General features: G+C 36.8%; 1 protein-coding gene across 2 annotated transcripts in view; it reads left to right on the top strand.

Moving 5' to 3' along the window:
• FLVCR1 (FLVCR choline and heme transporter 1) overlaps window positions 1-27,160 on the top strand; it is a 37,237-nt gene extending 10,077 nt beyond the window's left edge. The window contains exons 3-11 of one of the 2 annotated variants that reach the window (XM_068541450.1): window positions 2,212-2,352; window positions 15,790-15,857; window positions 16,560-16,663; window positions 18,268-18,378; window positions 18,976-19,081; window positions 19,303-19,414; window positions 24,603-24,670; window positions 24,837-24,912; window positions 25,336-27,160. In XM_068541450.1, the coding sequence (XP_068397551.1) occupies window positions 2,212-2,352; window positions 15,790-15,857; window positions 16,560-16,663; window positions 18,268-18,378; window positions 18,976-19,081; window positions 19,303-19,414; window positions 24,603-24,670; window positions 24,837-24,911 (785 nt within the window). In that variant the 3' untranslated portion in view covers window position 24,912; window positions 25,336-27,160. The other variant, XM_068541449.1, reaches the window with a different exon arrangement.
• The last annotated feature ends 518 nt before the right edge of the window (window positions 27,161-27,678 follow it).

Here is a 27,678-nt window from a genome sequence, read left to right as displayed (position 1 = left end):
CATAGACTTAAGCCTGACTTTACTATATTGTGTAGCTGGTAGATAAAGTCTTGAGTTTGTCCAAGAGAGCAGTTTGACTTCCTGAAACTGACATAACACTTGTATTCAGAAAACAAGTCTAATGGAAAGTCTACCAGAACTTGTTTTTATTTTGCATTTGAGTTCAGATCTGAGCCATTTAGACTTATTTTACTATAGTAAATAAAAATCTAAGTAAGAGACTTAGGACTCATTCAATACCCATGACTACATTGTAAGCATAGTTTTTACATTCTGAAACTTTGTTTTACAACCATGTGAGTTCTGTTTTACCAATATTAATAAAAAGAGATGTCTCCTGTCTTAACTAGGATGCAAAGAGACTTTCAGGAGAGGACAACAGGTGTCCTCAAGAGTGCAAGGAGCAGATAGGGTGAAAGGAAGGGGAGGGATTGCAACCACTTAAAACATTTTATGTCTACCAGTCCTCCAATGTAAGGATATTAAAAAGTAAATATTTATGAGTTATGTCTCCTCTTCAATTAGTTGTAAGACCTATAAAAATAGAAGTCTAGTTTGTTGTTTTATTTATATCGTAATTCATGTTTTGGTGAGCAAAGAGCTGTAATTTTTTAATTTTTAGCAGCAAACAGGAGAATTAGAGAATTACAATATTGTGTGCAAGTTTTAAGGCTCATTTCTTTCTTTTGCAGTGATTTTCAAACCTGGCTGAGTGTTGAGTTTTGTGTAATACAGTTTTAAGGTTCTGTTCTGGAGGTTCTGATTCACTGAGCCTTCTTTAGAATCCCAAAATCTGTATTTTTAAAAAATTTCTACATGATTACAGTTGACAGTCAGGTCCATCAGATCTAGACCACTTTCAAACTACAAAGCAGGCTTCTTTGTTGGAAGAAAGAAATAGCCACTATTTAAAAAGAGAGAGAGAGAAAGAGAAGGAGGAAATTCTGATATTTTAGAAAATATTACTTTCTTCTGAATCCCTTTACCTTCTTTTTGGCTTTTGAATTTACCCTACTTTATTGATTCTAAAGTGTACATTTTTTTTATGGTGTCTCTGAAATTGAGGTGCCTTTAGTAATCAATCAATGGCGTCTAAGATGAATAAGTTCTAGAGATAATGCTGTATAACATTATGCCTATAGTTAACAGTACTTATTGTACACTTAAAAGTTTGTTAAGAGGGTGGATTTCAAGTTAAATGTTCTTATCACAATAAAAAAATATCAATGGCATGTAACATTGGTGTCAATTGAGACATGGTTATGTGAAAACCTTCTGTTGATGCCTGCCAAGGTCATTAAGTGCCAGCATCAGACCATTTAAGATTCAGTGAAATACAGCATTTTTCCTGTATGTATTTTAGTTTAAAATTTTGAGTCAATACTAAAACTAGATTTTAATTTCTGATGTAGCACTCTTAGCAGGTCAGCTCTTCTATCAAAAAGTCTTGACTCCTGGCTAGCCATACCCTACAGAAATCTCTGCCTAGCCATCTGTTGTAGGAAATTAGTAGATCCTTCCCTGCCCAGCAAAAGGGCAGTCTCTAAATGTCTGGCTGAGAAGGCTGTGCGATCTTTCTCTAACTACATAGTAATGGGCAGTGCTAGAACTTACAGTATCAGAAACTATGTAGCACACTTTTATGTCTCTCAGCTCTACCCCTAGATTTTCCATATGCAGCTGAAGTGAGTCAGCAAGCAGGACCTAGCTCTGCTCCCATGAATCCACATGGACCTTTTCAGTTCTAGAGGGGTAATTGCATCAGATGATAAACTTTATATCAAATTTCAGAAGAAAGTAGGTACTAACTCAAGACAATCCTCTAAAAGTTCAATAAGATACTGGCTTGCTCATATCTGATAATTACCTCTAGTTACAGATTGAACCAAATTTAGAAATAGAATTGTTGAATACTTAATATAAGAAAAATTAATCTTGCTTAACTAAAAATGGAATAATCACTGGGCAAAGTTGTGACGTAGTATTGATGGTTTTACAGTTCAGTTCTGTGAATTGGCCAAATCTCGCTGAGTTTTAGTCCGTCTCAGAGGGTTGAGATGATAATATCAAACTATTCTTCACTTAGAAATTAGTGAAAATGAAAAGCCTTACTGTAAAAGACTTTTACTACCTATTTAAACGTAAACTGAATTTAGTCTGCTCGCTAAAGAAGACTCGTATATTGAATTATCTTTTCATGTATGTTTCCAGCATTCAAAGAAAAACCTCAGTATCCACCAAGCCAGGCTCAAGCAGTTCTCCAAGACAGTCCGCCTGGAGAGTATTCCTATGTGAAATCAATAAGGAACCTATTTAAAAATATTCCTTTTGTCCTTCTATTGATCACTTATGGTAAGTGGTTTTATTTTCGTTGATGTCTGTGTAAACCTTTGAGCATTACAGATTATTTTCTTATAATCTAGTGGCTTGAGCTTTAATTAATGAGATAATGAGATAGGTATATTAACTCTATAATAATAGCATAGTCATAAACTTAAATTTTTAACCAAAAGCAAAAACTTCAGAATGGATTTCCTTACATGTTTTTAGAACAAAAAAAATTTGTGGATATTAAAGAGAGAAGCAGTCTTTTTAAAAAAAATTTTATTTAATTAAAAAAAATTTTTTTATACAGCAGGTTCTTATTAGTCATCCATTTTATACATATGACTGTATATATGTCAATCCCAATCTCTCAATTCATCACACCACCATCCTCCCCCGCCACTTTCCCCCCTTGGTGTCCATACATTTGTTCTCTACATCTGTGTCTCTATTTCTGCCCTGAAACCGGTTCATCTGTACCATTTTTCTAGGTTTCACATATATGCGTTAATATATGATATTTGTTTTTCTCTTTCTGACTTACTTCACTCTGTATGACAGTCTCTAGATCCATCAACGTCTCTACAAATGACCCAGTTTCATTCCTTTTAATGGCTGAGTAATATTCCATTGTATATATGTACTACATCTTCTTTATCCATTCGTCTGTTGATGGGCATTTAGGTTGCTTCCATGACCTGGCTATTGTAAATAGTGCTGCAATGAACATTGGGGTGCATGTGTCTTTTTGAATTATGGTTTTCTCTGGGTATATGCCCAGTAGTGGAATTGCTGGATCATATGGTAATTCTATTTTTAGTTTTTTAAGGAAACTCCATACTGTTCTCCATAGTGGCTGTATCAATTTACATTCCCACCAGCAATGCAAGAGGGTTCCCTTTTCTCCACACCCTCTCCAGCATTTGTTGTTTGTAGATTTTCTGATGATGCCCATTCTAACCAGTGTGAGGTAATACCTCATTGTAGTTTTGATTTGCATTTCTCTAATAATTAGTGAAGTTGAGCAGCTTTTCATGTGCTTTTTTGGCCATCTGTATGTCTTCTTTGGAGAAATGCCTGTTTAGGTCTTCTGCCCATTTTTTGATTGGGTTGTTTGTTTTTTTAATATTGAGCTGCATGAGCTGTTTATATATTTTGGAGATTAATCCTTTGTCCATTGATTCGTTTGCAAATATTTCCTCCCATTCTGAGAGGTTTTTTTTTGTCTTTTTTATAGTTTCCTTTGCTGTGCGAAAGCTTTTAAGTTTCATTAGGTCCCATTTGTTTATTTTTGTTTTTATTTCTATTACTGTAGGAGGTGGATCAAAAAAGCTCTTGCTGTGATTTATGTCAAAGAGTGTTCTTCCTATGTTTTCCTCTAAGAGTTTTATAGTGTCCAGTCTTACATTTAGGTCTCTAATCCATATTGAGTTTATTTTTGTGTATGGTGTTAGGGAGTGTTCTATTTCATTCTTTTACATGTAGCTGTCCAGTTCTCCCAGCACCACTTATTGAAGAGACTGTCTTTTCTCCATTGTATATCCTTGCCTCCTTTGTCATGGATTAGTTGACCATAGGTGCGTGGATTTACCTGTGGGCTTTCTATCCTGTTCCATTGATCTATATTTCTGTTTTTGTCCCAGTACCATATTGTCTTGATTACTGTAGCTTTGTAGTATAGTCTGAAGTTGGGGAGTCTGATTCCTCCAGCTCTGTTTTTTTCCCTCCAGACTGCTTTGGCTATTTGGGGTCGTTTTTGTCTCCATACACATTTTAAGATTTTTGTTCTAGTTCTGTAAAAAATTTCACTGGTAATTTGATAAGGATTGCATTGAATCTGTAGATTGCTTTGGGTAGTATAGTCATTTTCACAATATTGATTCTTCCAATCCAGGAACATGGTATATCTCTCCATCTGTTTGTGTCATCTTTGATTTCTTTCATCAGTGTCTTATAGTTTTCTGAGTACAGGTCTTTTACCTCCTTAGGTAGGTTTATTCCTACGTATTTTATTCTTTTTGTTGCAGTGGTGAATGGGATTGTTTCCTTAATTTCTTTTTCTGATCTTTCGTTGTTAGTGTATAGGAATGCAAGAGATTTCTGTGCATTAATTTTGTATTCTGCAACTTTACCAAATTCATTGATTAACTCTAGTAGTTTTCTGGTGGCGTCTTTAGGATTCTTTAGGATTCTCTATGTATAGTATCATGTCATCTGCAAACAGTGACAGTTTTCCTTCTTCTTTTCCAATTTGTATTCCTTTTATTTCTTTTTCATCTCTGATTGCCGTGGCTAGGACTTCCGAAACTATGTTGAATAATAGTTGCGAGAGTGGACATCCTTGTCTTGTTCCTGATCTTAGAGGAAATGCTTTCCTCTAAGAAAAATGTTTTACACCATTGAAAATGATGTTTGCTGTGGGTTTGTCATATATGGCCTTTATTATGTTGAGGTAGGTTCCCTCTATGCCCACTTTCTGGAGAGTTTTTATCATAAATGGGTGTTAATTTTGTCAAAAACTTTTTCTGCATCTATTGAGATGATCATATGGTTTTTATTCTTCAGTTTGTTAACATGGTGTATCACATTGATTGATTCGCGTATACTGAAGAATCCTTGCATCCCTGGGATAAATCCCACTTGATCATGGTGTATGAGTCTTTTAATGTGTTGTTGGATTCTGTTTGCTAGTATTTTGTTGAGGATTTTTGCATCTATATTCATGAGTGATATTGGTCTGTAATTTTCTTTTTTTGTAGTATCATTGTCTGGTTTTGGTATCAGGGTGATGGTGGCCTCATAGAATGAGTTTGGGAGTGTTCCTTCCTCTGCAATTTTTTGGAAGAGTTTGAGAAGGGTAAGTGTTAGCTCTTCTCTAAATGTTTGATAGAATTCACCTGTGAAGCCATCTGGTCCTGGGCTTTTGTTTGTTGGAAGATTTTTAATCACAGTTTCAATTTTATTACTTGTGATTTGTCTGTTCATATTTTGTATTTCTTCCTGGTTCAGTCTTGGAAGGTTATACCTTTCTAAGAATTCGTCCATTTCTTCCAGGTTGTCCATTTTATTGGCATAGAGTTGCTTGTAGTAGTCTCTTATGATGCTTTGTATTTCTGCAGTGTCTGTTGTAACTTCTCCTTTTTCATGTCTAATTTTATTGATTGAGTCCTCTCCCTCTTTTTCTTGATGAGTCTGGCTAAAGGTTTATCAATTTTGTTTATCTTCTCAAAGAACCAGCTTTTAGTTTTATTGATCCTTGCTATTGTTTTCTTTGTTTTTATTTCATTTATTTATGCTCTGATCTTTATGATTTCTTTCCTCCTACTAACTTTGGGTTTTGTTTGTTCTTCTTTCTCTAGTTTCTATAGGTGTAAGGTTAAATTGTTTATTTGAGATTTTTCTTGCTTCTTGAGGTAGACTTGTATTGCTATAAACTTCCCTTTTAGAACTGCTTTTGCTGCATCCCATAGGTTTTGGGTCATTGTGTTTTCATTGTCATTTGTTTCTAGGTATTTTTTGATTTCGTCTTTGATTTCTTCAGTGATCTCTTGGTTATTAAGTAGTGTATTGTTTAGCCTCCATGTGTTTGTATTTTTTATGTGTTTTCCCCTGTAATTGATTGCTAATCTCATAGCATTGTGGTTGGAAAAGATGCTTGATATGATTTCAATTTTCTTAAATTTACTGAGGCTTGATTTGTGACCCAAGATGTGATCTATCCTGGAGAATGTTCCGTGCCCACTTGAGAAGAAAGTGTAATCTGCTGTTTTTGGATGGAATGTCCTGTAAATATCAATTAAATCTGTGTGGTCTATTATGTAATTTAAAGCTTGTGTTTCCTTATAAATTTTCTGTCTGGATGATGTGTCCGTTGGTGTAAGTGAGGTGTTAAAGTCCTGCACTTTTATTGTGTTCCTGTCGATTTCCTCTTTTATAGCTGTTAGCATTTGCCTTATGTATTGAGGTGCTCCTCTTTGGGTGCGTATATATTTATAATTGTTATGTCTTCTTCTTGGATTGATCCCTTGATCATCATATAGTGTCCTTCCTTGTCTCTTGTAACATTCTTTATTTTAAAGTCTATTTTATCTCATATGAGTATTGCTACTCCAGCTTTCTTTCGATTTCCATGTGCATGGAATATCTTTTTCCATCCCCTCACTTTCAGTCTGTATGTGTCCCTAGGTCTGAAGTGGGTCTCTTGTAGATAGCATATATATGGGTCTTGTTTTTGTATCCATTCAGTGAGCCTGCCTGCGCCTTTTGGTTGGAGCATTTAATCCATTCACGTTTAAGGTAATTATCGATACGTATGTTCCTATGACCATTTTCTTAATTGTTTTGGGTTTGTTTTTGTAGGTCCTTTCTGTCTTTTGTGTTTCCCACTTAGAGAAGTTCCTTTAGCATTTGTTGTAGAGCTGGTTTGGTGGTGCTGAATTCTCTGAGCTTTTCCTTGTCTGTAAAGCTTTTGATTTCTCCGTCGAATCTGAATGAGATCCTTGCCAGGTAGAGTAATCTTGGTTGTAGGTTCTTCCCTTTCATCACTTTAAATATATCGTGCCACTCCCTTCTGGCTTATAGAGTTTCTGCTGAGAAATCAATTGTTAACCTTTTGGGAGTTCCCTTGTATGTTATTTGTCGTTTTTCCCTTGTTGCTTTTAATAATTTTTCTTTGTCTTTAATTTTTGTCAGTTTGATTACTATGTGTCTCGGCATGTTTCCTTTTGGGTTTATCCTGCCTGGGACTCTCTGCTCTTCCTGGACTTGGGTGGCTATTTCCTTTCCCATGTTAGGGAAGTTTTCGGCTATAATCTCTTCAAATATTTTCTCAGGTCCTTTCTCTCTCTCTTCTCCTTCTGGGACCCCTATAATGCAAATATTGGTGCATTTAATGTTGTCCCACAGGTCTCTTAGGCTGTCTTCATTTGTTTTCATTCTTTTTTCTTTATTCTGTTCCATGGCAGTGAATTCCACCATTCTGTCTTCCAGGTCACTTATCTGTTCTTCTGCCTCAAATATTCTCCTATTGATTCCTTCTAGTGTATTTTTCATTTCAATTATTGTATTGTCATCTCTGTTTGTTTGTTCTTTAATTCTTCTAGGTGTTTGTTCTTTAACTCTTCTAGGTCCTTGTTAAACATTTCTTGCATCTTCTTGGTCTCCATTCTTTTTCCGAGGTCCTGGATCATCTTCACTATCATTATTCTGAATTCTTTTTCTGGAAGATTGCCTACCTTCACTTCATTTAATTGTTTTTCTGGGGTTTTATCTTGTTCCTTCATCTGGTACAAAGTACTCTGCCTTTTCATTTTGTCTGTCTTTCTGTGAATGTGGTTTTCGTTCCACAGGCTGCAGGATTGTAGTTCTTGTTTCTGCTGTCTGCCAGCACTGTCTTCTTTTGTGAGTTCTCCCAGGGTGTTTTAGGTCCTTTGTAAATTATAGTTCTGACCACTGTAAGCATATGGAAAATGTCATCAATAATTCCTTTCTTTGACCTTGTGCAAACTGTCATCTATTTTGACTACTCTATCAAAGTCTCATCCTTCTAGGTCTTTCAGCATAGCAGACAGATATTCCTCCTAACACTGTAGCTTTGACTGCAGGCACCAACACAATGTGTTCCCTTCAGAGTTTTCTGGCAGAGTATTCTTTCGTCCTTGTATTAACACTGTTTATTAACCAATACCCCCTATTTCTGTCTTACTTGCCTTCAGAAGTCACTCACTGCTATTCTTTTCTTTATATTTTTTGGGGGCAGTGCACACAGGAGTACGTAATTGTTTTATAAGTTGTAACAAATTATGCTGTGACCTAAACTCTTACCCTTTTACTGGGATTACTTCCCCCCACCCCTTTTCTTAGTGGAAATTATTAAACACAAAAGTAGAACATTTAATTTAATGAATTCCTAAGTACCCATCATCACCCAGCTTCAACAGTTACCAACAGTTCACCAATGCTTTTTTCCTGGAATATTTTACCTTTTTATTTTTTTATTTTTTTGGCTTTGGCCACTCTGCAGCTTGTGGGATCTTAGTTCCCCAACCAGGGATCGAACCCGGGCCCTTGGCAGTGAAAGCGCAGAGTCCTAACCACTGGACAGCCAGGGAATTCCCTGGAATATTTTAAAGCAAATACCAGATGTTATATCATCTCATAATTAAATACTTCAGTTCCTTTTCTTAATTTTGGTTACCTCCACTGCTTAGCTTAAACCTAAAATTCATAACTAGGAAGTAGAGAAAATATAGTGGCTCACTGTTATCTAGTAGAGCAAATTCATTTCTTTAGCCTATCATTTAAGGTGGCTTCTTTCCTTCTTTTATACCTCATTGTTTCCCAATGCAAAATTCTCTTTTAGCCAAATTTATAACCAACCCTGTGCCACATACACAGAAGCACAAACATGCCTTCACATGCATATACACTGTTAATTCTCATCTATGTAATACATTTTGTGCCATTATTTCTTTTACCTGAAATGTGTCCTTTTTTTCCTTAAGCAGTCCTATAAGAGCTAGCTTAACGTTTACCTCACTTATTGTTCATTGTATTATTCATTCATTTATTCATTTATCCTACCAATAATTGTCAAGTATCTACTAAATGTATAATAGTGCCCTAGATGCTGTGTGGATTAGAAAGAAGCATGATACATGATTTCCACCCTGAAATAATTATAATTCAATTGAGGAGATAATGTAAACCTCTGAAAAGTAAACAATCGTGTAAAAGTTATTTATCAGAAAGATAACAACATAAGAGAAGTTGTATGGCAAGTGCATGCTAAAGGCCTTCAGAATACATAATTGGGACAAGATACAAGAAAGGAAGGGGTGTGGATGGCAGGGAGGGCATCACAGCAAAGATGGTGGTTGAGGCTGGCCTTGAAGGACAGGTTAGATTTGGATAGACAAGGGGGAAGAGGGTAATGGCATGAGCAAGGGCCTTAGATGGCACCGTCTCTGAATATTCTGATTTCTGTGGAGCTATTATGTATTTTATAGCACATTATTTAGCACCTGATTATGCATAAATAATTAGGTAAAAATTTGTTTAGTTGTTTGAAATTTGTAAAGGACTTCCATATATATTATTTCAGCTAACTTTTTGAGAGAGAAAGATTATTATACCTATTTTAAAAATAAAGACTCCGAGTTCTCATTTCTTTTTCTTTTTTTAAAAGAATATTTAAATATTTATTTATTTGACTGTGCCAGGTCTTTTTTTTTTTGGCTGCATTGGGTCTTCATTGCTCTGTTCAGGCTTCTCATTGCAGTGGCTTCTCTTGTTGCGGAGCATGGGCTCTAGGTGCGCAGGCTTCAGTAGTTGCAGCACGCAGGCTCAGTTGTTGTGGTGCACAAGTTTAGTTGTTCCGTGTCATGTGGGATCTTCCCGGACCAGGGATTGAACCCATGTCCCCTACATTGGCAGGTGGATTCTTAACCACTGTGACACCAAGGAAGTCCCTGCGCCAGGTCTTAGTTGTGGCACGTGGGATCTTTGTTGCCCTGTGCGGGATTTTCATTGCGGCATGAGGGATCTTTAGTTGCGGCATGTGGGCTCTTAGTTGTGGCATGCGGGATCTGGTTCCCTGACCAAGGATCGAACCAAGGCCCCCTGCATTGGGAGCACGGAGTCTTAACCACTGGACCACCAGGGAAGTCCCCTGAGTTCTCATTTCTTAATTCTAAATTTTATTTGTATAGAATTTAAAAGGTACAAAGGACATACAATGAAAAGTCAGTCTTCTCCCATCTCTATCCCCAGGTCATCCACTCCCTGGAAGGAATCACTGTTACCACCTGCAACTTATTTGTTATCATCTGCAATTTATTTGTGAAGCTAGTATAACCTTGATATCAAAATCAGACAGGGACAGTGTAAGAGAAAAATTATAGGCCAGTTTTACATATGAACCTAGATGTAAAAACCCAAAATAAAATATTAGAGAACGTAATGCAGCTATTTATAAAAATGATACTGCATTCTGATGAAGTTTGGTTTATCTCAGGAGTGAGAAACGATTTAGTGCTAGAAATGTATGCATATAATTGACCACAGTAAGAGATCAAAGAGGAAAATTTACCCAATGGCTGAGGAAAAAGCATTTGGTAGAATACAATACCCATTGGTTAAAGACTCTTAGCCAATTGTGAGAAAAATGAACTTTCTGAACTTGATAAAGTTTATCTACAAAAACCCTATAGCAAACATCATTCCAAAGGCAGAACCTTAGGAACATTACCCTTAAAAATCAATAAGCAGTATCCCTTAAAACAAGGATGCCTATTGTCACCACTTCTATTCAACATCCAACTGAAAGTCCTGGCTGGCCCACTAATACAGGAAAAATTAAAAGTATATGAATTGGAAAGAAAAAAGATGCTATTATTTGCAGATAATATGATTATGTATACCAGAGGTCAGCAAACTGTCTTAGGAGCCAAATCCGGCCATTGCCGGTTTTTATAAAGTTTTGTTCACTTACATATTGTCTATGGCTGCTTTTGAACTACAAGAGCAGCAGAGTAGCCACATCAGAGACCATATAGCCTGCAAAACTAAAATATTTACTGTCTGGTCTTTTACAGATAATGTTTTTGCTGACCCCATGGTCTACAAAATAATTCAAGAGAACCTACAGACTCTATTAGAACTAATAAGGATGGGTTCAGAAAGATTATGAGATACTTAACAATGTGAAAATATCAATTGCATTCTTATAAAAAGATACCTTTTATAATAGCAACCAGAAGTATAAGATGTGTAGGAATAAATCTACCAAAAAGAACTTAATGTAAATCAGCTATACTTAAATGTTAAAAAATAACTTTATAAATTATAAAATTATAGAACATTGAAAGACATAAGAGAAGATCTCAGTTAAGTGGAGGGATATGCCATGTTTTTGGAAGACTCAAGATTGTAATAATTCCAGTTAACCTTACAGGACCACTATATTAACAAATGCCAATTATGGATTTGGACTGATGGAAAGGCCAGACACAGACACAGGCTTCAGAAACTGAACAGAGTTTACTTGTTGAAGGAATTAGAAAGAGGGAGTTGGGAAACCCTGTGGAGAGTTCAATAATATTCCCCAGGACAGTTGGAGAAGTTTCTTGACTTGATATTCGTCACCGAAGGGGTGCGTAGTTAGGGATCATAGTGTCTGAATGAGTGAGAGTCATATCACACCTTTTGGAATTGTACCTGTCCCCCTCCGTGCCTAGTATTATATACAAAAGATTGGAGCAGACTTGTACATGGGATAGTCTGGATAGGCACTACACTCCTAGGACAGGTTTTCAGGATTTTTTAGTGTCCAAAACTCAGGAACCAAATAAACCAAGAAACTTTTGTACCATCGTCTGGGTTTCCCATACATGTTTTAGCTGTAGGAAGATTTCCTTGAACCTGGAGATTTGGGAGCCATGGAATGGGTACCACACAGTATTACTTTAAAGGGTCTGCATTTGCTCACCCAACCTCACCAATCCTCTCAGCCCCAAGAGTGTCCAGCCTTATGTCTCATCCAGCTGTGGGTCTAGATGTGGTCAATCCAGGTTGCATCACAGCCCCTGAACGAATTTTGTAAGAATTTCTCTCTCTTTCACTGTCTTTGTTTTTGGGGGTTTTTTTTGTAATTTATTTTTATATTGGGGTTTAGCTGATTTTCACTGCTGTGTTTATGCCACTTTACACCCACTTGATTCACTTACAGAGAGATATCAATAAATACTTTTTTAAGATTCTTACTAGTCAGATATATTGTTCTGCGGTGAATAGGCTTGTTGAGTCCAGTTCATTGAGCAATGAGTAGGTCTTGTCTATTACATATTTGGTTTATGGAATAGTATCTGTGCTAATTTCAAACTCTTGGTTTATGCCTCACCCCACCTCACCTTTCCCCTTAAGCAGCCATAAGTGTGTTTTCTAAATGTGTGACTCTGTTCTGTTTTATAATTCAGTTCATGTGTAGCGATTTTTACATTCCCTCTCTAAGTGATGTTATGATAAGTTTCTTTTTCTGTGTGACATATTTCACTTAGAATCATCGTGCCTAAATCCACTCATTATGCTGCTACTAACCTTATAACATTGATTTCATGGCTGAGGGATATTCCATTGTACATAAGTACCACAACTTCTTTATACATTTTTCTGTTTCCTGGGATATTTAAGGTGTACCCGAGTCGAGGTTCTTTTAAACAGAGCAGCCCTAAACTTTTTTTTGAGTTAGGGCTATTTGGAGAAAGCATGATCCCTCACTGTCCCCATCTGTAGCTACTTGCTATCTGAAACTCAGACAAATACCATACTCTAGATTCAGCTAACAGTATTCTTTGCTATTATAATTCTTTCTTCAGATTCTGGCTATCCTCACTGAGGTCTGGAATAGATTTGAGATCACCGTAGGGTACAGTGCAGTAGAGTACACTGAAGCCTCAGCACAGGCCTCCTTTATTTTCCTTGGCCTCCTCAGGCTAGCCTAGCTGGGTCCCTATGCATTCCTGAACTCAGTGGGAAGTGAGTAACAAAGGCTAGTTACCCAGGGGTTTTTGATAAGATCTTTAGACCTAGGCCTCATCTTGCAATCTCCAACTTAAACAGGGTTTGTAATAAAACTTGGCTAATTCTGAAATTACTGTGAGATAAGTAAGGGCCAAGAACAACAATGGTAATTTTGATAAAGAACAAGGTAAGGAACTAATTCTCAGATATCAAGATTTATAGAGCAGTGGTAATCATTATGTCATGTATTAGTAAAGGATAGACAATTAGATCACCGAAACAGAATAGAGAGCCCAGGGACCTAGCCCTGTGTATCAGTTGGCATAGGTTAGGTTGTATTATAGCAATGAAACCCCACCAAAAAAAATCTTAGTGGCCAAACACATCAAAAGTTTATTTCTTGCCAATGCTACCTGTTCACTGTGAGTAGGCAGCAAATTACTCAGGGATCCAGGCACATGTCTCCATGATTACTCAGGTAGGGAATGAGAAGTATCACTTTTACTCACCTTTAAAGTCATATGGCCATGCCACTAAGTGCCTGGATAGAGAAAAACTAGAATATTTGCAAACAGCTGTGATGACATTATGCATATATGAAAACTTGATATTTGTAGAAGAGAATCTACATAGTAAATTGTCCTGGGACAATCAATTAGCCATAGAGGAAAAATAAGGTGAAATTAGGAAATGAATTGTGGATTAAAGATCAAAGGGTAAAAATCAGAACTTTAATTTTTTTTTTTTTTTTGGCCACGCGGCACGGCATGCAGGATCTTAGCTCCCTGACCAGGGCAGGGATTGAACCCGTGCCTCCTGCAGTGGAAGCATGGAGTCTTAACCACTGGACCACCAGGGAAGTCCCCAGAGCTTTAATGTTTTAGAAGCAATAAAGGGAAGGGAAGGGAACCATCTTTAGTATTCTTAAAAGAATTTCCTAATGCAAAAAACATAAACCCTAAATAAAAAGATTGATAAATATATACATTAAAATAATGATATGTTCTAAAAAGACATGACATAGGCTATGAGAAAATGTCTGCAATGCATATAACCAACAAAGGCTTCGTACCCACAATATAAAAGTGACCCCTACTAATCACTAAGAAAAGAGCAAATAGTCCGGGGAAATCAGAAGGCATTTATATGTTTGTGTGTGTGTATATTGCTCATGTATGATGCTCAACCTTACTAGTAATTGAGGAAATGCAAATCAAAACCAAAGTAAGATACAATATCCCACACATTCAAATTGGCAAAAAAAAGAAAAAAATTTTTTAATCTGATGCAAACAAATTTGGCAAGGATGTGTAGAGTAAAGGAACTCTGTTGGTAGTACAGCAAGTCCCCTACATATGAACCTTCAAGTTGTGAACTTTCAAAGATGCAAACGTGCGTTCCATCAACGTCAGGCGTGAGTGAAGTTGCAGCTTGCCCCCCGTCTCCTATTGCTGATGATCCTTCAGCTCTACCATCTCCCACCTCCTCTCCCTCCTCCAGTCAGTAACTCTCCTTGCCTGTTCACTTGATGCCAGCCCCTGAATGTCAGCTGTTGTACTGTACTACTGTACAAGGTACTGTACTGTAAGATTAAAAATGTTTTCTTTATTTTTAGTTTGTTTTTTATGTATTATTTGTGTGAAAAGTATTATAAACCCATTACAGTACAGTACTATGTAGCTGATTGTGTTCGTTGGGTACCTAGGCTAACTTTGTTGGACTTACGAACAAATTGGACTTACAAACCCGCTCTCGGAACTGAACTCGTTCATATGTAGGGGACTTACTGTATAAACTGGCACACCCATTTTGAAGAGTAGTTTGGCTATATCTAGAAAGTAGAAGTTTTACTCCTAGGTACATACTTAGAGAAACCCTTATACATAAGAACAAAAACATAGTATTTATTGCAACATTGTTTTAAATAGCAAAAAACTGGAAAAAGCCTTAACATGTCTATTGACTTAGGACAAGAGATAATTAAATGGAAGTATATTCACACAATGTACTATTATACACCAGAGAAAACCGATGAGCTAGAACTAAAAGTATCAACATGGTTAAATCTCAAAACCATGATATTGAGTGATATGAGCAAATTGCAGATGGATACTAATATCATATTATTTATATAAAATTTAAATACATGCAGAATAATTCTAACTATTGTGTATTGATACACATATGTTATAATATCTACGATAATAAACACCAAGATCAGGATGGGGATTACCTCTGAGGAAGAATAGGATTAAGGAAGGTCTAAAAAAATGAATCTAAAGCAAAAATGGCAAAATGTTAATGTTTAGTAAGAGGGTGATGAGTAAGGGTATTTGTTAAATTAGTCTCTGTACTATTTTGTATGCTTGAAATATTTAATAATAGGAAAACAATAAACTTAAATTTCAGCTAGGTTAAAAGACTTAGACCTAAAGTTACACAACATATGTGAAGAAACTCCATGATTCAAATCTAATCATATGATTCCTGATAACCAGCTGTTTTTATTTTTCCTTTTTAAGTATTCTTCAGTTAACATTGTCTTACTAATTGCCTTATAAGTCTTTGATGCAGGGGTGAGATCTCTGAAAGAGGGATTCTGTCTTAATGCTTTAACATTCATCAGCTTGTGCAGGCGCTCAGGAAGCAATCCGTTGCTAGATTGCTGTATACAGTGTTAGGCATGGGACTGTGATTTCTGGTCCATCTGTCTGAATCTAAATAATAGTAAATGATGTAATGACAGAATTTTACAATCACAATCTCTAGTAAGTTTAGGTGTTACGTTGATCAGTCCACATCCTGAAAGGGAATAGCAAGAGGTCTTAATTTTTTCTTTCAACTGTCTAAGAAGACATTATACTTTCACAACTGTCACAGAGTGTTACATATTACTTTATGAACTAGTACATGGTACATTGATAGTTTTCTCTTTATTTATTGTAGGTATCATGACTGGAGCATTTTATTCTGTCTCAACATTATTAAATCAAATTATACTGACATACTATGAGGTAAGCTTCTGCCTATATTGTGTTGCATGCCTGGCCAAGAATTTTTCTTTAGAAATATAATTCCTGTTAGCATGATCATAAGGCTAAAGATTTATGACCTTGTTGCTGTAAAAGATTTATATTTGTTTTCACTGAGAATACATTTAATCCAGTTTATAAAACAACATGGAAAGCAGAAGTCATTATTGCTTTGACAGTACCTGAGTCTTTTTTAAATTTTTTTTAAAAGAGATAGTGTGACTGGTTATATGAAAAAAGACAAAGAACAAACTTTAAAAGAAAACCAACACAAATATAAAGACGTAAATATCAAGCTCTGATCTCTCTTTGCTTTTGAAAGGAGAACGCAGTTGTAGTATGTAAAAGCTATCAGCTTAACTTCCTTTTCAGACATCTGTGAATTAGTTAAGAATTCTAACAAAAATTGCTCTACTTCTAACCATGGAGGATCAAGAAAAATTCCCTTTTTGATTTCTCCCATATATCAGGGTTTTTTTTTTCTGTTTTAATGTAGAATGTCCTTTAATATGTGCTTTACCTGCCTCTACCGCATTCACCTTAACACATGTACTGAATTCTTCATGTTATATTGTATGCTTAATTTTATCTGCTATTTCCATTGACTTTGAGAAGGTATTGGAATGTGAAGGATCTGTTTGAATTAGAAGTATCTGATCAACTTCTTTTGAAAAAAATTTTAAGGGAGAAGAAGTGAATGCTGGAAGGATTGGGCTAACACTAGTATTAGCTGGAATGGTGGGCTCTATTCTTTGTGGTTTATGGCTGGATTATACCAAAACATACAAGTAAGTGAAAGTAGGCAAATGTATGGTGTACAACCTAAGGTATTTTGGTTTTAAAGGAACCTTTACTTTTTATTTTTAAGAGATTTACAAAGTGTTATTATTACTAAAAGACTTGGATTCTAGACACTCTTAGGTTCCCTTAACTTCTGAATACAGTAGTCTCCCTATTATCTTATCTGTCATGTTTATTTCAACTTTGAGAACTTGGATACCTTATGAACTCTCCTCCCCTGTAATAATACTCATATATACCTCTTCAGAATGGATCATTTCTATTCTAAAAGGGGCCCTTTCTGAGAAACATTTGACTTCTGACAGAGACTTTATATTGCCCTTTTCTCATGTTATGAACTTAAAAACAAACAAATAAAAAGTTGTTCTTTCCTATCAAAAGGTTTTTTGGTAAAAAGTTTTTGGCTAAAATGCCCCCAAACTGTAGTTCCACTTAACTATAATACTGTAATACATAATATGAAGATGCTATATTAATTGCACATCTGTATGGAACCAGAAAAATGCTAATACAAAAGAAAAAGTGAGTAGTACCAACTAGGAGACTGAGAAAGGGGTTTCAGAGGCAGCATCTTTTGCACTGGGCCTTAAAAGAATAGCTATATTTCAAAAAAAAAAAAAAGAAGAAGAAGAATAGCTACATTTCTTAACAGACAGAAACTTCCCATCTGTTTGGGAGAAATGAATGAATGGAACTATGAATGAATGAAGTATGGAACTATGTCCTCTGCACCTTTCAAGGCCTAAGATATATTTGATACCGTTATCTAGACCCTTTCAAAGTACTGCTGATCTTGAAATTCTCCAAGGTAGTTCTCGGGTAATTTAAGACAGCACTTACTGTGGCTTCATTATTACGTAATGGTAGCTTAGAGTAAAACCCATTAAATTTGTAGATGAAGGGAGCATATGTAAAGGATTTACATTTATTAATAGTCTTTGGTCCATTTTATAATTAGGAAACTGGATTGGCATAGAAGTGTTCTTTGTTGCCCTGGCTTTCTTCTCAGGATAACTGCCATTCACTCACCAAGTTCCTGTTATGTGCATCACTCTTAGCTAGGAATCGTGGGAAGTAATATTTGATCCCTGTCCTTAGGACCTTTGCAGTCTAATTGGGAAAAATAAGGTGTTCACATATGTAAAGTTAAATAATAATATAACAGACTAAAATAGATGTCAAGTGCCAATTATGTAGATAGAAAATGATTAGGGAGTTTGGAAGAAAGGAGAATCTTGTAAGCTGCAGTGGTTAGGAAAAGCATTTTGGAAGAGGCGGAATTTGATCTGTATCTTGAAATACGGATAGGGAACTATCCCATTTGGTGGCACAAAAATGATTTTATCCTTATGAGTTTTCCTTCTTGTCTGAGCATTGGATGTGATGTGAGTTTTGTTGTCTGTTGCTGTTGAAACTTAAATTTAATCTTTCAAGTCCATGCCTTGGTGGAAACATTTTCCATAGATAAGAAGGGGTTAATCTTGAAATCTGAAGAATTTATTACTGTATGGACAGAGCATAGCCAGACATGATTTTTATGTGCCTAAGAAAATCAGACAAAATACTAACAATTTTGTTGTTTTTGTTTTAGACATACTACTTTGACAGTTTACATTTTGTCTTTTGTTGGAATGGTTATATTTACTTTCACACTAAACCTTGGACACATTATCATCGTGTTTGTCACTGGAGGGTTGCTTGGGTAAGCATCACATGTGTTTAGGAGGAATGATAGCATGCTGTTATAATTCTGAAGTATAACTACTGTGGGTTTTAATTTTTTTAAGTTCATTCAAAAGTTCTTTAATATTTTATTTATTATTTTTTTATTTTTATTTTTTTAACGTCTTTATTGCAGTATAATTGCTCAAAAGTTCTTTAATATTTTAAACTTTAAAAGATCTGTCTCGTGCACGTCAATGTGTAATTCTTTACAACTATAAAAAATTAGCTTAAAATTATTTTTTTGCTATACTATCTGTGAAAAATGGATAAGCCTTACTTAATCCAAGTAACTTTACTTGGCTAGAAAGACAACTGACTTAGAAAACTAGGGGTAAATTTTTCTCAGGAAAAAAAATTAGAAATTGTTTTGCTTCCTAGTTCATGGTTTTGCGTCTCAGTTCTCATGTCCTTGGGTTAATTGGTGAATCATAATAGTGCCTTCCCTTCACATACCAACCTCAAAACATTCACTTACTTGATAATTAGAATAGGTCTGAGAAGTTAAGCAATTGCATCAATATGTGATATTGTCCTTTTAATGATTCTTTCTGTGATTTTGGATTTATTTTCTTAGTTTCTTCATGACTGGTTACCTCCCCTTGGGTTTTGAATTTGCTGTTGAAATCACTTACCCTGAGTCTGAAGGTACTTCATCTGGTCTTCTTAATGCTGCTGCACAGGTAAACCTCTGATTTCTCTTAAATCTGAGACCGTTAGTTTACCAAATAGTCTAGTGGGTAATGAGTTTGACCATAGCTTTTGTTTTAAAAATTCCACCTTTCAATGCATGTTTCTAGAAACCAAATCATATGAATAAAATAGTTAAGAAAAGTTCTGGGGAAAACATTATATTTGTTTTAAAGAAGCAAACAATAAAAATATTTCTCTTACTTTATTTTAGATATTTGGAATTTTATTCACGTTGGCGCAAGGAAAGCTCACATCAGACTATGGTCCTAGGACAGGGAACGTTTTCCTCTGTGTTTGGATGTTTGTAGGCATCATTTTAACAGGTAAATTCGGGAATTTGCCTGCCAAAGTACTCGTGTCATGTCCTCTTTATATTTAATTTTCATTTATATTGCTTCTCAAGGCTTGACAGAACTCAAGAAAAAAATGAGATAAAAAGCAGGATATTATTGTTTCCCTTCAAGGATATGAATCTATGAATTCAGTTTTCAGGTTTCAAATTCAATGCAATTGCTATGCGTAGAAAACAAAACCATTGTAACAAGTGTCAGTAAAGGCCTGGAATGGACAGACCTGGCCTCAAGTTCCGATTCTGCTGCTTAGTAGCTGTGTGACTTTGAAAAGTTACTCAACCTCTCACATCCTCCCTTCTTCATTTATATAATAGGGTATTAAAAGCCTGCTTTATGATGGTTATACAATTTTTTGAATATAATTTTAAAAACACTGAATTGTATACATTTAAGGGGTAAATGTTATGATATGTGAATTGTATCTCAAAAAAATGTATATAGATGTAATATAAATATGGTAAAAATAGCAAAAAGAAAGGGGGAAATGCAACTATACTATTGCAAGATTTCTACATCTTTCTTGAAGTAATTCTATATAAAGTCTAAGAAGATTGTGATAAATTAAAGATGCACAGTGTAATCCCTAGAGCAACGAATAAAAAATAAACAACAACAAAAGCCTGCCTTAGGGGGTTGCTGTGAGGATTAACTGAGACGGTTGATGAAAAGCTCCTAGTATAGTGTCTGGCACCTAGGACATGCCTGATCATGTATCACATAGGCTGCTTTTTTTTTTTTTTTAAGATTTTTGTTTGTTTGTTTTTTGGCTGCGTCGGGTCTTAGTTGCGGCACGCGGGATCCTCCGCTGTGGCGTGCAGGCTCTTTGTTGCAGCACACGGGCTTCTCTCTAGTTGTGGCCCGTGGCTTGTGTGCTCAGTAGTTGCGGCCCATGGACTTAGTTGCCCTGTGGCATGTGGGATCTTAGTTCCCTGACCAGGGATCAAACTCGTGTCCCCTGCATTGGAAGGCAGATTCTCAACCACTGGACTTCCAGGGAAGTCCCCTTAAGATTTTTTTGATGTGGACCATTTTTAAAGTCTTTATTGAATTTTTGCTTCTGTTTTATGTTTTGTTTTTTTGGCTGCGAGGCATGTGGGATCTTAGCTCCCCAACCAGGGATCGAACCCACACCCCTTGCATTGGAAGGTGAAGTCTTAACCACTGGACCACCAGGGAAGTCCCAGGCTGTTATTATAATGTGGTAACCATGGGAAGAAGTCAAATGGTGGTGGTGGAAATAGTGTGTGGAATTATTTGCCAGTTCCTCTTAGGTCTAGTCAGAATAGACATGGGCAGGAAAGAGAATAGTGCCCAACCTCCAGAAAAAGAGCATGTTAAAGAACTTTTATCCATAGTTTGTCCAGGCACAAGGGTGTAAGGATGAATTTCAAACCAAGATTTATAGGGAACTGCCTGGCAGTCCAGTGGTTAGGACTTTGAGCTTTCACTGCCGGGGCCGGGTTCAGTCTCTGGTTAGGGAACACAGATCCCGCAAGCTGTGGGGCGTGGCCAAAAAAAAAAAAAAAAAAGCAAGATTTATATCCAGTAGTGCTTCCAGGCCCATGTTGGCCTCAACTGTTATTTCGCTTTGTTAATTTCTTTCTGAGTTCCCTTGTCAACATGAGAGACAGAAGCCATGGAGACTTGAAGAGGGGTTATTTTTTTGATCTGCTATAACTTGATTCAAGGATAGAATCTAACAGAAAGATATGAATCAAGGCTTCTTTTTATATTCGTTGAATACCTGATCATTCTTTTTGAAACCCCCGATATGATAAGTGCTTACCAGTGATAAGCACTTATTTTGGAAATACACAACCACCTAAGGTCACTATCATTCATTCATTACACTCAAAGGGACTAAATGGACCATTTCGTCAAAGAAAAACATCCTACCATGGAAGTGTTTTCCTCTTATTCTCTTCAGTTAGTAAAACAAAGCGTACAAAACTGAATGTTTTGTAACTGAATGTATGTAATTTAATACATTAACTGTCTTAACTACTGATCTGTCATAAATAATTCCATATTTGTTCTTAATTTCCAGGGAAGTAACACCTAGCTATCAAATGAGTGTTTCTGTTGCACCAAAAAAGGGAACAGTTTTGTGTTCTCTTTTCACATTATCTTATAGTAAGATTCATAAATGTTAATTCAAACAGGTGAAGTACAGAAAATTAATTAAGAAGTGAAAAAAAGATCTTTAAAATTAGTTTTACATTGATACTTTTGCCACCTAAAAATGCTAATTAATGTCTCTCATATGTTGAATATTTTACTGGAGAGAGGTGATGGATTTATATCCAGTAGTTATTTGTTTAGACAGAGGAAAGAAGGCTGGGAAATTCCTGAGGTGTGGTGAAGGTGGTACCTTTTCTTTTTACATTTTTTGAGAATTGTTGGCAGGTCTTGTTTTTTTTGTTTTGTTTTGTTTTAAACGTTTCTTTAATTTATTTATTTATTTTATATTTTTTTATTTTTGGCTGTGTTGGGTCTTCGTTTCTGTGCGAGGGCTTTCTCCAGTTGCGGCGAGCGGGGGCCACTCTTCATCGCGGTGCGCGGGCCTCTCACTGTCGCGGCCTCTCTTGTTGCGGAGCACAGGCTCCAGACACGCAGGCTCAGTAGTTGTGGCTCACGGGCTCAGTTGCTCCGCGGCATGTGGGATCCTCCCAGACCAGGGCTCGAACCCGTGTCCCCTGCATTGGCAGGCAGATTCCCAACCACTGCGCCACCAGGGAAGCCCGGCAGGTCTTGTTTTGACAGGGGAATTACCATTTAAATGCAGTGCATTCTGCTTTTCCAGTATTGACAGCTCTCTGTAAAGTCTATTATATATGCTCCTTAGCCTATTTATGTCCATTGAAAAAAGTGTTTCTAAACACTTCACAGTGTTTCTAAATTCTATGATTAATATTAATGGTAAAGAAAGCCACAGTTTCCCCCTATAAAAAATGAGTAGCCTCTTTGATTTGGTGGATTGTACAACAATGTCGAGCGGATCAGCTGATGTCGACCATTGCTGCAATTTAAAGCATGACGTTTTAATGTCAAGCTGCTTGTAAATATGAGCTTGTTACACAACATCACTTTAAAATCATTTAAATGGGGCTTCCCTGGTGGCGCAGTGGTTGAGAATCTGCCTGCCAATGCAGGGGACACGGGTTCGAGCCCTGGTCTGGGAAGATCCCACATGCCACGGAGCAACTGGGCCCGTGAGCCACAATTACTGAGCCTGCGCGTCTGGAGCCTGTGCTCCGCAACAAGAGAGGCCGCGACAGTGAGAGGCCTGTGCACCGCGATGAAGAGTGGCCCCCGCTTGCCACAACTAGAGAAAGCCCTCGCACAGAAACGAAGACCCAACACAGCCATAAATAAATAAATTAATTAATTTAAAAAAAAATTAAAAAAAAAAAAAAAAATCATTTAAATGCATTCAGAAAGGCCATTTTACATATATCCAATTAGTTCAGCGTAAATATCTGAATTTCTAAAATATTGGTATCAGTAATGGAACAGAATTATAAGGGGCAGTGTGGATTTCTAAAGAAGCATTAGTCTAATTTTTAAGACTGATTTTACTTTCACCTTTCAGACTTTGCTTTATGACTGATTAGATTACTTAACTACCCACAAACTTTTATCTTTTCTTGTTTTACACTCTCTTTGTGCAGTCTATGGCCTTAACTACCACATTAATCTGTACCTCCAGACCCTGATCGTTTTTACGTTTCAGACCAAGATGTCTAATCATCTATTTATCTCTGGACCTGGATGTCCCATGGGATTTTATACTCAACCTGTCCAGAACTGAACTCACCACCTTCCCAATCACACCAATTCGTCTTGTATTTTCAGTTTCAATAACTAGGACCTCCATCCTTCAGTTGCCCAAGCAAGTCACCCACTTCCCCCTCCCTAATCCCCATTTTTCATATCCTATCAAACCACTGCGTCTTTTTAAAAAAATATTATTTATTTATTTATTTTTTGGCTGCGTTGGGTCTTAGTTGAGCCACGTGGGGCTTTCGCTGAGGCGTGCGGGCTCTTCGTTGTGGCACTGGGCTTCTCTCTAGTTGTGGCATGTGGGTTTTCTCTTCTCTAGTTGTGGCGCACAGGCTCCAGAGCATGTGGGTTCTGTAGTTTGCGGCACGCGGTCTCTCTCATTGAGGCGCACGAGCTAAGTAGTTCTGGCATGCGGGCTTAGTTGCCCCGCGGCATGTGGGATCTTAGTTCCCCGACCAGGGATCGAACCAGCGTCCCCTGCATTGGAAGGCGGATTCTTTACCACTGGACCACCAGGGAAGTCCCTCAAACCACTGAGTCTTATTGGTTCGATTCTAAAATAGCTCTGAAACCTGTCCCTATATCACCATTTCTCACACATGCAGGCTTTACCACCTCTCAGCAGGATGAAAGCCTCTTGACTGGCCTTCCTGCCTCTAGCCTTGTTGCTGATGACATCCCCCGCACAGCTGCCAGACTGAGCTCCCTAACGCACAGACCTGATCACGTCCTCCCCTACTCAGACGCAATGTCATCCTGCCAACCCAGCCTCCCATCTTGCCACCTGCCTCTCGTACTTGATGTTCCAATGATTCCAAACTACCTCTAGTGCCAAGAATAGACTGTACTCTTCCTGTCCTGGTCTCTTGGCATGTACTGGTTTCTGCCTGCCTAGAACGCCTTCCCCTCTCCTCTTATCTGCTTGCAAGTTCCAACTCATTTTTCAAGTTTCAATTCAAACATATCTCCTCTGGTAAGCCTTTCCTGATTTCCTTCTGACATAGGCATTTTTTCCCCCACACTTCCGCTACACGCTGTGCATGCCTGCATTATTGGAGTTATTATGCAGTGTTATAATTGTTTGCATGTCAGTGTTTCTCCAGACTGGAGTGTCCTTTAGGGAAAGAATGGTGCTTTTCATCTTTGTGTCTTGGTTCTTAGCATCCTGTATTTGTTCACTAATGAATGACTTGCTAATTAAGTTAATGGCTTAGAGAGATACTGTTATTTTTTCAGGCTACAAGAATGTTATGGAATATTATGGTACTGTAGAGTGCTAAATTTGACAATATCAAAAAAGATTTTGTACTGCTTAGAAAAAAAGTATATATATACATACTCTACGGTAACTCCATTGATGCTTCTCTGTTTGCAGCATTAATCAAGTCCGATCTGAAAAGACACAATATAAATAAAGGAATTACAAATGGTGATATTAAAGCTGTAAGTAGTGAATATTTTTATGATTATACTATTGAGAAATGTGTGCATAGAGTGAGTATAAACCCATCTACCCCATCACCTGTTTTTTTTCATTCCTGTGGATCTGTCATAATGGCATATGCCAGATACGTACTGTAAATTTTTTATCCTCTTATTCTTTCTACAGGTACCAGTTGATAGCGCCACAGATGAAGAATCAAAAACTATTCTGATGTCCAAGCAATCAGAATCAGCAATTTGAGGTGAAAGGAAAAGTTAATATCATGTGATAACTGAGTAATAAAGCTTAGTTTATAGATTGTGGGTAATGGACACTTACTTGAAAATTGTTGTATGACTTCTGTATGCAGGTACTGTTCTTACTTGTTAATTTAAGCAATATTTTGCTTAAAATACTTTTGTTTACATCATTTTAACACTACCATTTATCTAATGAGTGTCCCATCTTATATTATTGACCTAAAAGTAAGCTTCTTGACATTTGGTTTTCAAAAGTAAATGTTCTTTTTGTAGAAAATGGAAGCTTAGAAGGCTTTCTAAAATGATAATATGGAGGTCCAATCCCTTCAAGTCACATAGGAGTACATGCAATTTGTTTATATAAAACTATCCAGTGGAGCCAAGTGTACAATGTATTCCTAATTATCTCCCTTTCCATTGTTCAGACCAGCTGTCCAAGCCCCCTCAGTGTGAATACAGTCTATGAATATGACACTTCTAACCCACCAAATGACACTATTGGGATGAGACTTCCAGATGACCTCTTAAGATTTCTCCCATTTCTTACATTCTTGTTAGAAAATGCTTTGTAACAGGTACTGTCAGTGGCCATAAAAACTTTTCAGTGTGCAGACGGAACCCATAACTTTGGTCTTAGGCATATGTTCTCATTAAGCGAAGTAGCCCAGACACAGACTCATTACCGTGAGTTCTTCTTTGTGCTGCCTTCCCATTCATCGTAAGAATGCTAACACTATATTTTTCACTCCAACTTGATATAGAGTAGTTTTGTATCCACTACCTTTTTTTACTCTTTTTTTTCTTCAATATATAACTTTCTAGTAAGAAAATGTCATCCTATGTGTTACTGGCTTTTTCATGATTTTTTGTATCACACCTTATACTTTTGCCTTGAAGATTCCTGAGATAAGGAAATCTGTAATAACTTCAGGTAGCCTAGGTATTCCCATTTAGTGGAGACCTCTTGAGATGCTGTCTGTTCTAATTCAGCAAATCATTCTTTATGGAGTCTGTATCATTCTTTGAGGAGTCCTTTGCCCAGGTCTGTGCCCCCTCAGCGTGTTGGGGGAGTGGGCTCTTTGCTTCACCACAGAATGTGCATAGGCTCCGAACTGCCGGGACAGTCTGCTCTTTTACACGCTCAGGGTAAGGAGAATAGGACCAAATGCATTTCCACAGTGCCTACCACTGCGTTTTGTTTACAGTGAGAATCTCAGTGTTGTTCGTGTCCTGGCTCTCTAAGCGGATAGGGAATATCTTTAGAGTAATGGCATTTAAACAGCCGTAATATTTATATTATGTCCACATAAACACAAAAAGCCAATCAGGTATTCCCTTGAATATCCTTGAAGTGAATTAGCAATTCTGATTTGGGTGTACTATATGCATCGCTTTATACTGAAATTATAACATTGTCTGTAACCAAACGACAGTAAATTATGTGGAATCTTACCCTGGAGAACGTGTTACCAGAAGAACTTAGCTGGGAATCAGGAACTTCAGGTCTATGTCCTGGTTCTGTTTCTAGCTTCCCTGTAAATCAGGCAGCACTTTCCTCATCCGTATAATGAATGTGTAAAATTTGATCTCGGAGATCTTTTTTGAATTTTAAATGCACTCATCGGGGGATAGAGCAAATCATTGTACCACAGGAACTTAAATCTAGCTGGAGAAAAATTACCTGGACAGTTGAATAAACAACTGTGGTTGTTACCTTGTAGATACAGGGAACTTAAAATCTGTTTTTAGAACACCCCTGGTGGTGCAGTGTTTAAGAATCTGCCTGCCAAGGCAGGGGACACGGGTTCAAGCCCTGGTCCGGGAAGATCCCACATCCTGCAGAGCATCTAAGCCCGTGTGCCACAACTACTGAGCCTCTGCTCTAGAGCCCGCAAGCTGCAACTACTGAGCCCGCGAGCCACAACTACTGAAACCCATGCACCTAGAGCCTGTGTCTGCAACAAGAGAAGCCACCACAACGAGAAGCCTGTGCACCACAATGAAGAGTAGCCCCCACTCACCACAACTAGAGAAAGCCCTCACGCAGCAATGAAGACCTAACGCAGCCAAAAATAAATTAATTTTAAAAAATGCATGACAAAATTTTTAAAAAGTAAAATCAAATCTGCTTTTATGCTTTTTGTTCAGTTGGTGATAGTTCAGGCAGAATATGCTGAATCATTAACTTCCTTAGATATTTACATCACAGATTTTATGGCCAAAAATATATTTTAAGGTCCCTCCTCTAAATAATTGTTTTTACTTTTAAACTGTCAATGTTATTTCAAATAATCATGTACTTGTCAAGTTCCTGAGGTTTGAACAAATTACAGATAAAAGTTGGAATATTTTATTTCTGAAAAGCATATATACATATATGTCATGTGTATTTTTCCTTGTTGATTAGAAAAAGAATGAAATATGATGTGACAAAACACAAAATGAATTGATAATTTTTCTGTATTTTGAATTAAATTTGTCTGTAATGTATCAAACAAGAATGTCATGTAATTCTATGTCGTATCTTTGGAATATGGAGTTGGTAACTATCACTTGTGTAAATTTTAATCAAGTGATTTTAGAAAGAAACTGGATGCTTTCAAAAGCTCTTGTATTTATAAATGTTGCAAATATAGCTTTTGCGAATGTTGGAGAAATGTCTTTAAAAATGTGTTTTAAAAATATGTGTAAACATAAGAGTATTGCCAGAAGAATGCCTGTCTGTCTTAAGTCATTTTTCATGTTCTAATTTTAGCTCTTTGTACTGT

This window comes from Eschrichtius robustus, chromosome 3, assembly GCF_028021215.1.
Source record: "Eschrichtius robustus isolate mEscRob2 chromosome 3, mEscRob2.pri, whole genome shotgun sequence".
Taxonomy (NCBI): Eukaryota; Metazoa; Chordata; class Mammalia; order Artiodactyla; family Eschrichtiidae; genus Eschrichtius; species Eschrichtius robustus.
Note: the sequence above shows the minus strand (reverse complement) of the source record. Positions and strands in the feature narration are given on the sequence as shown.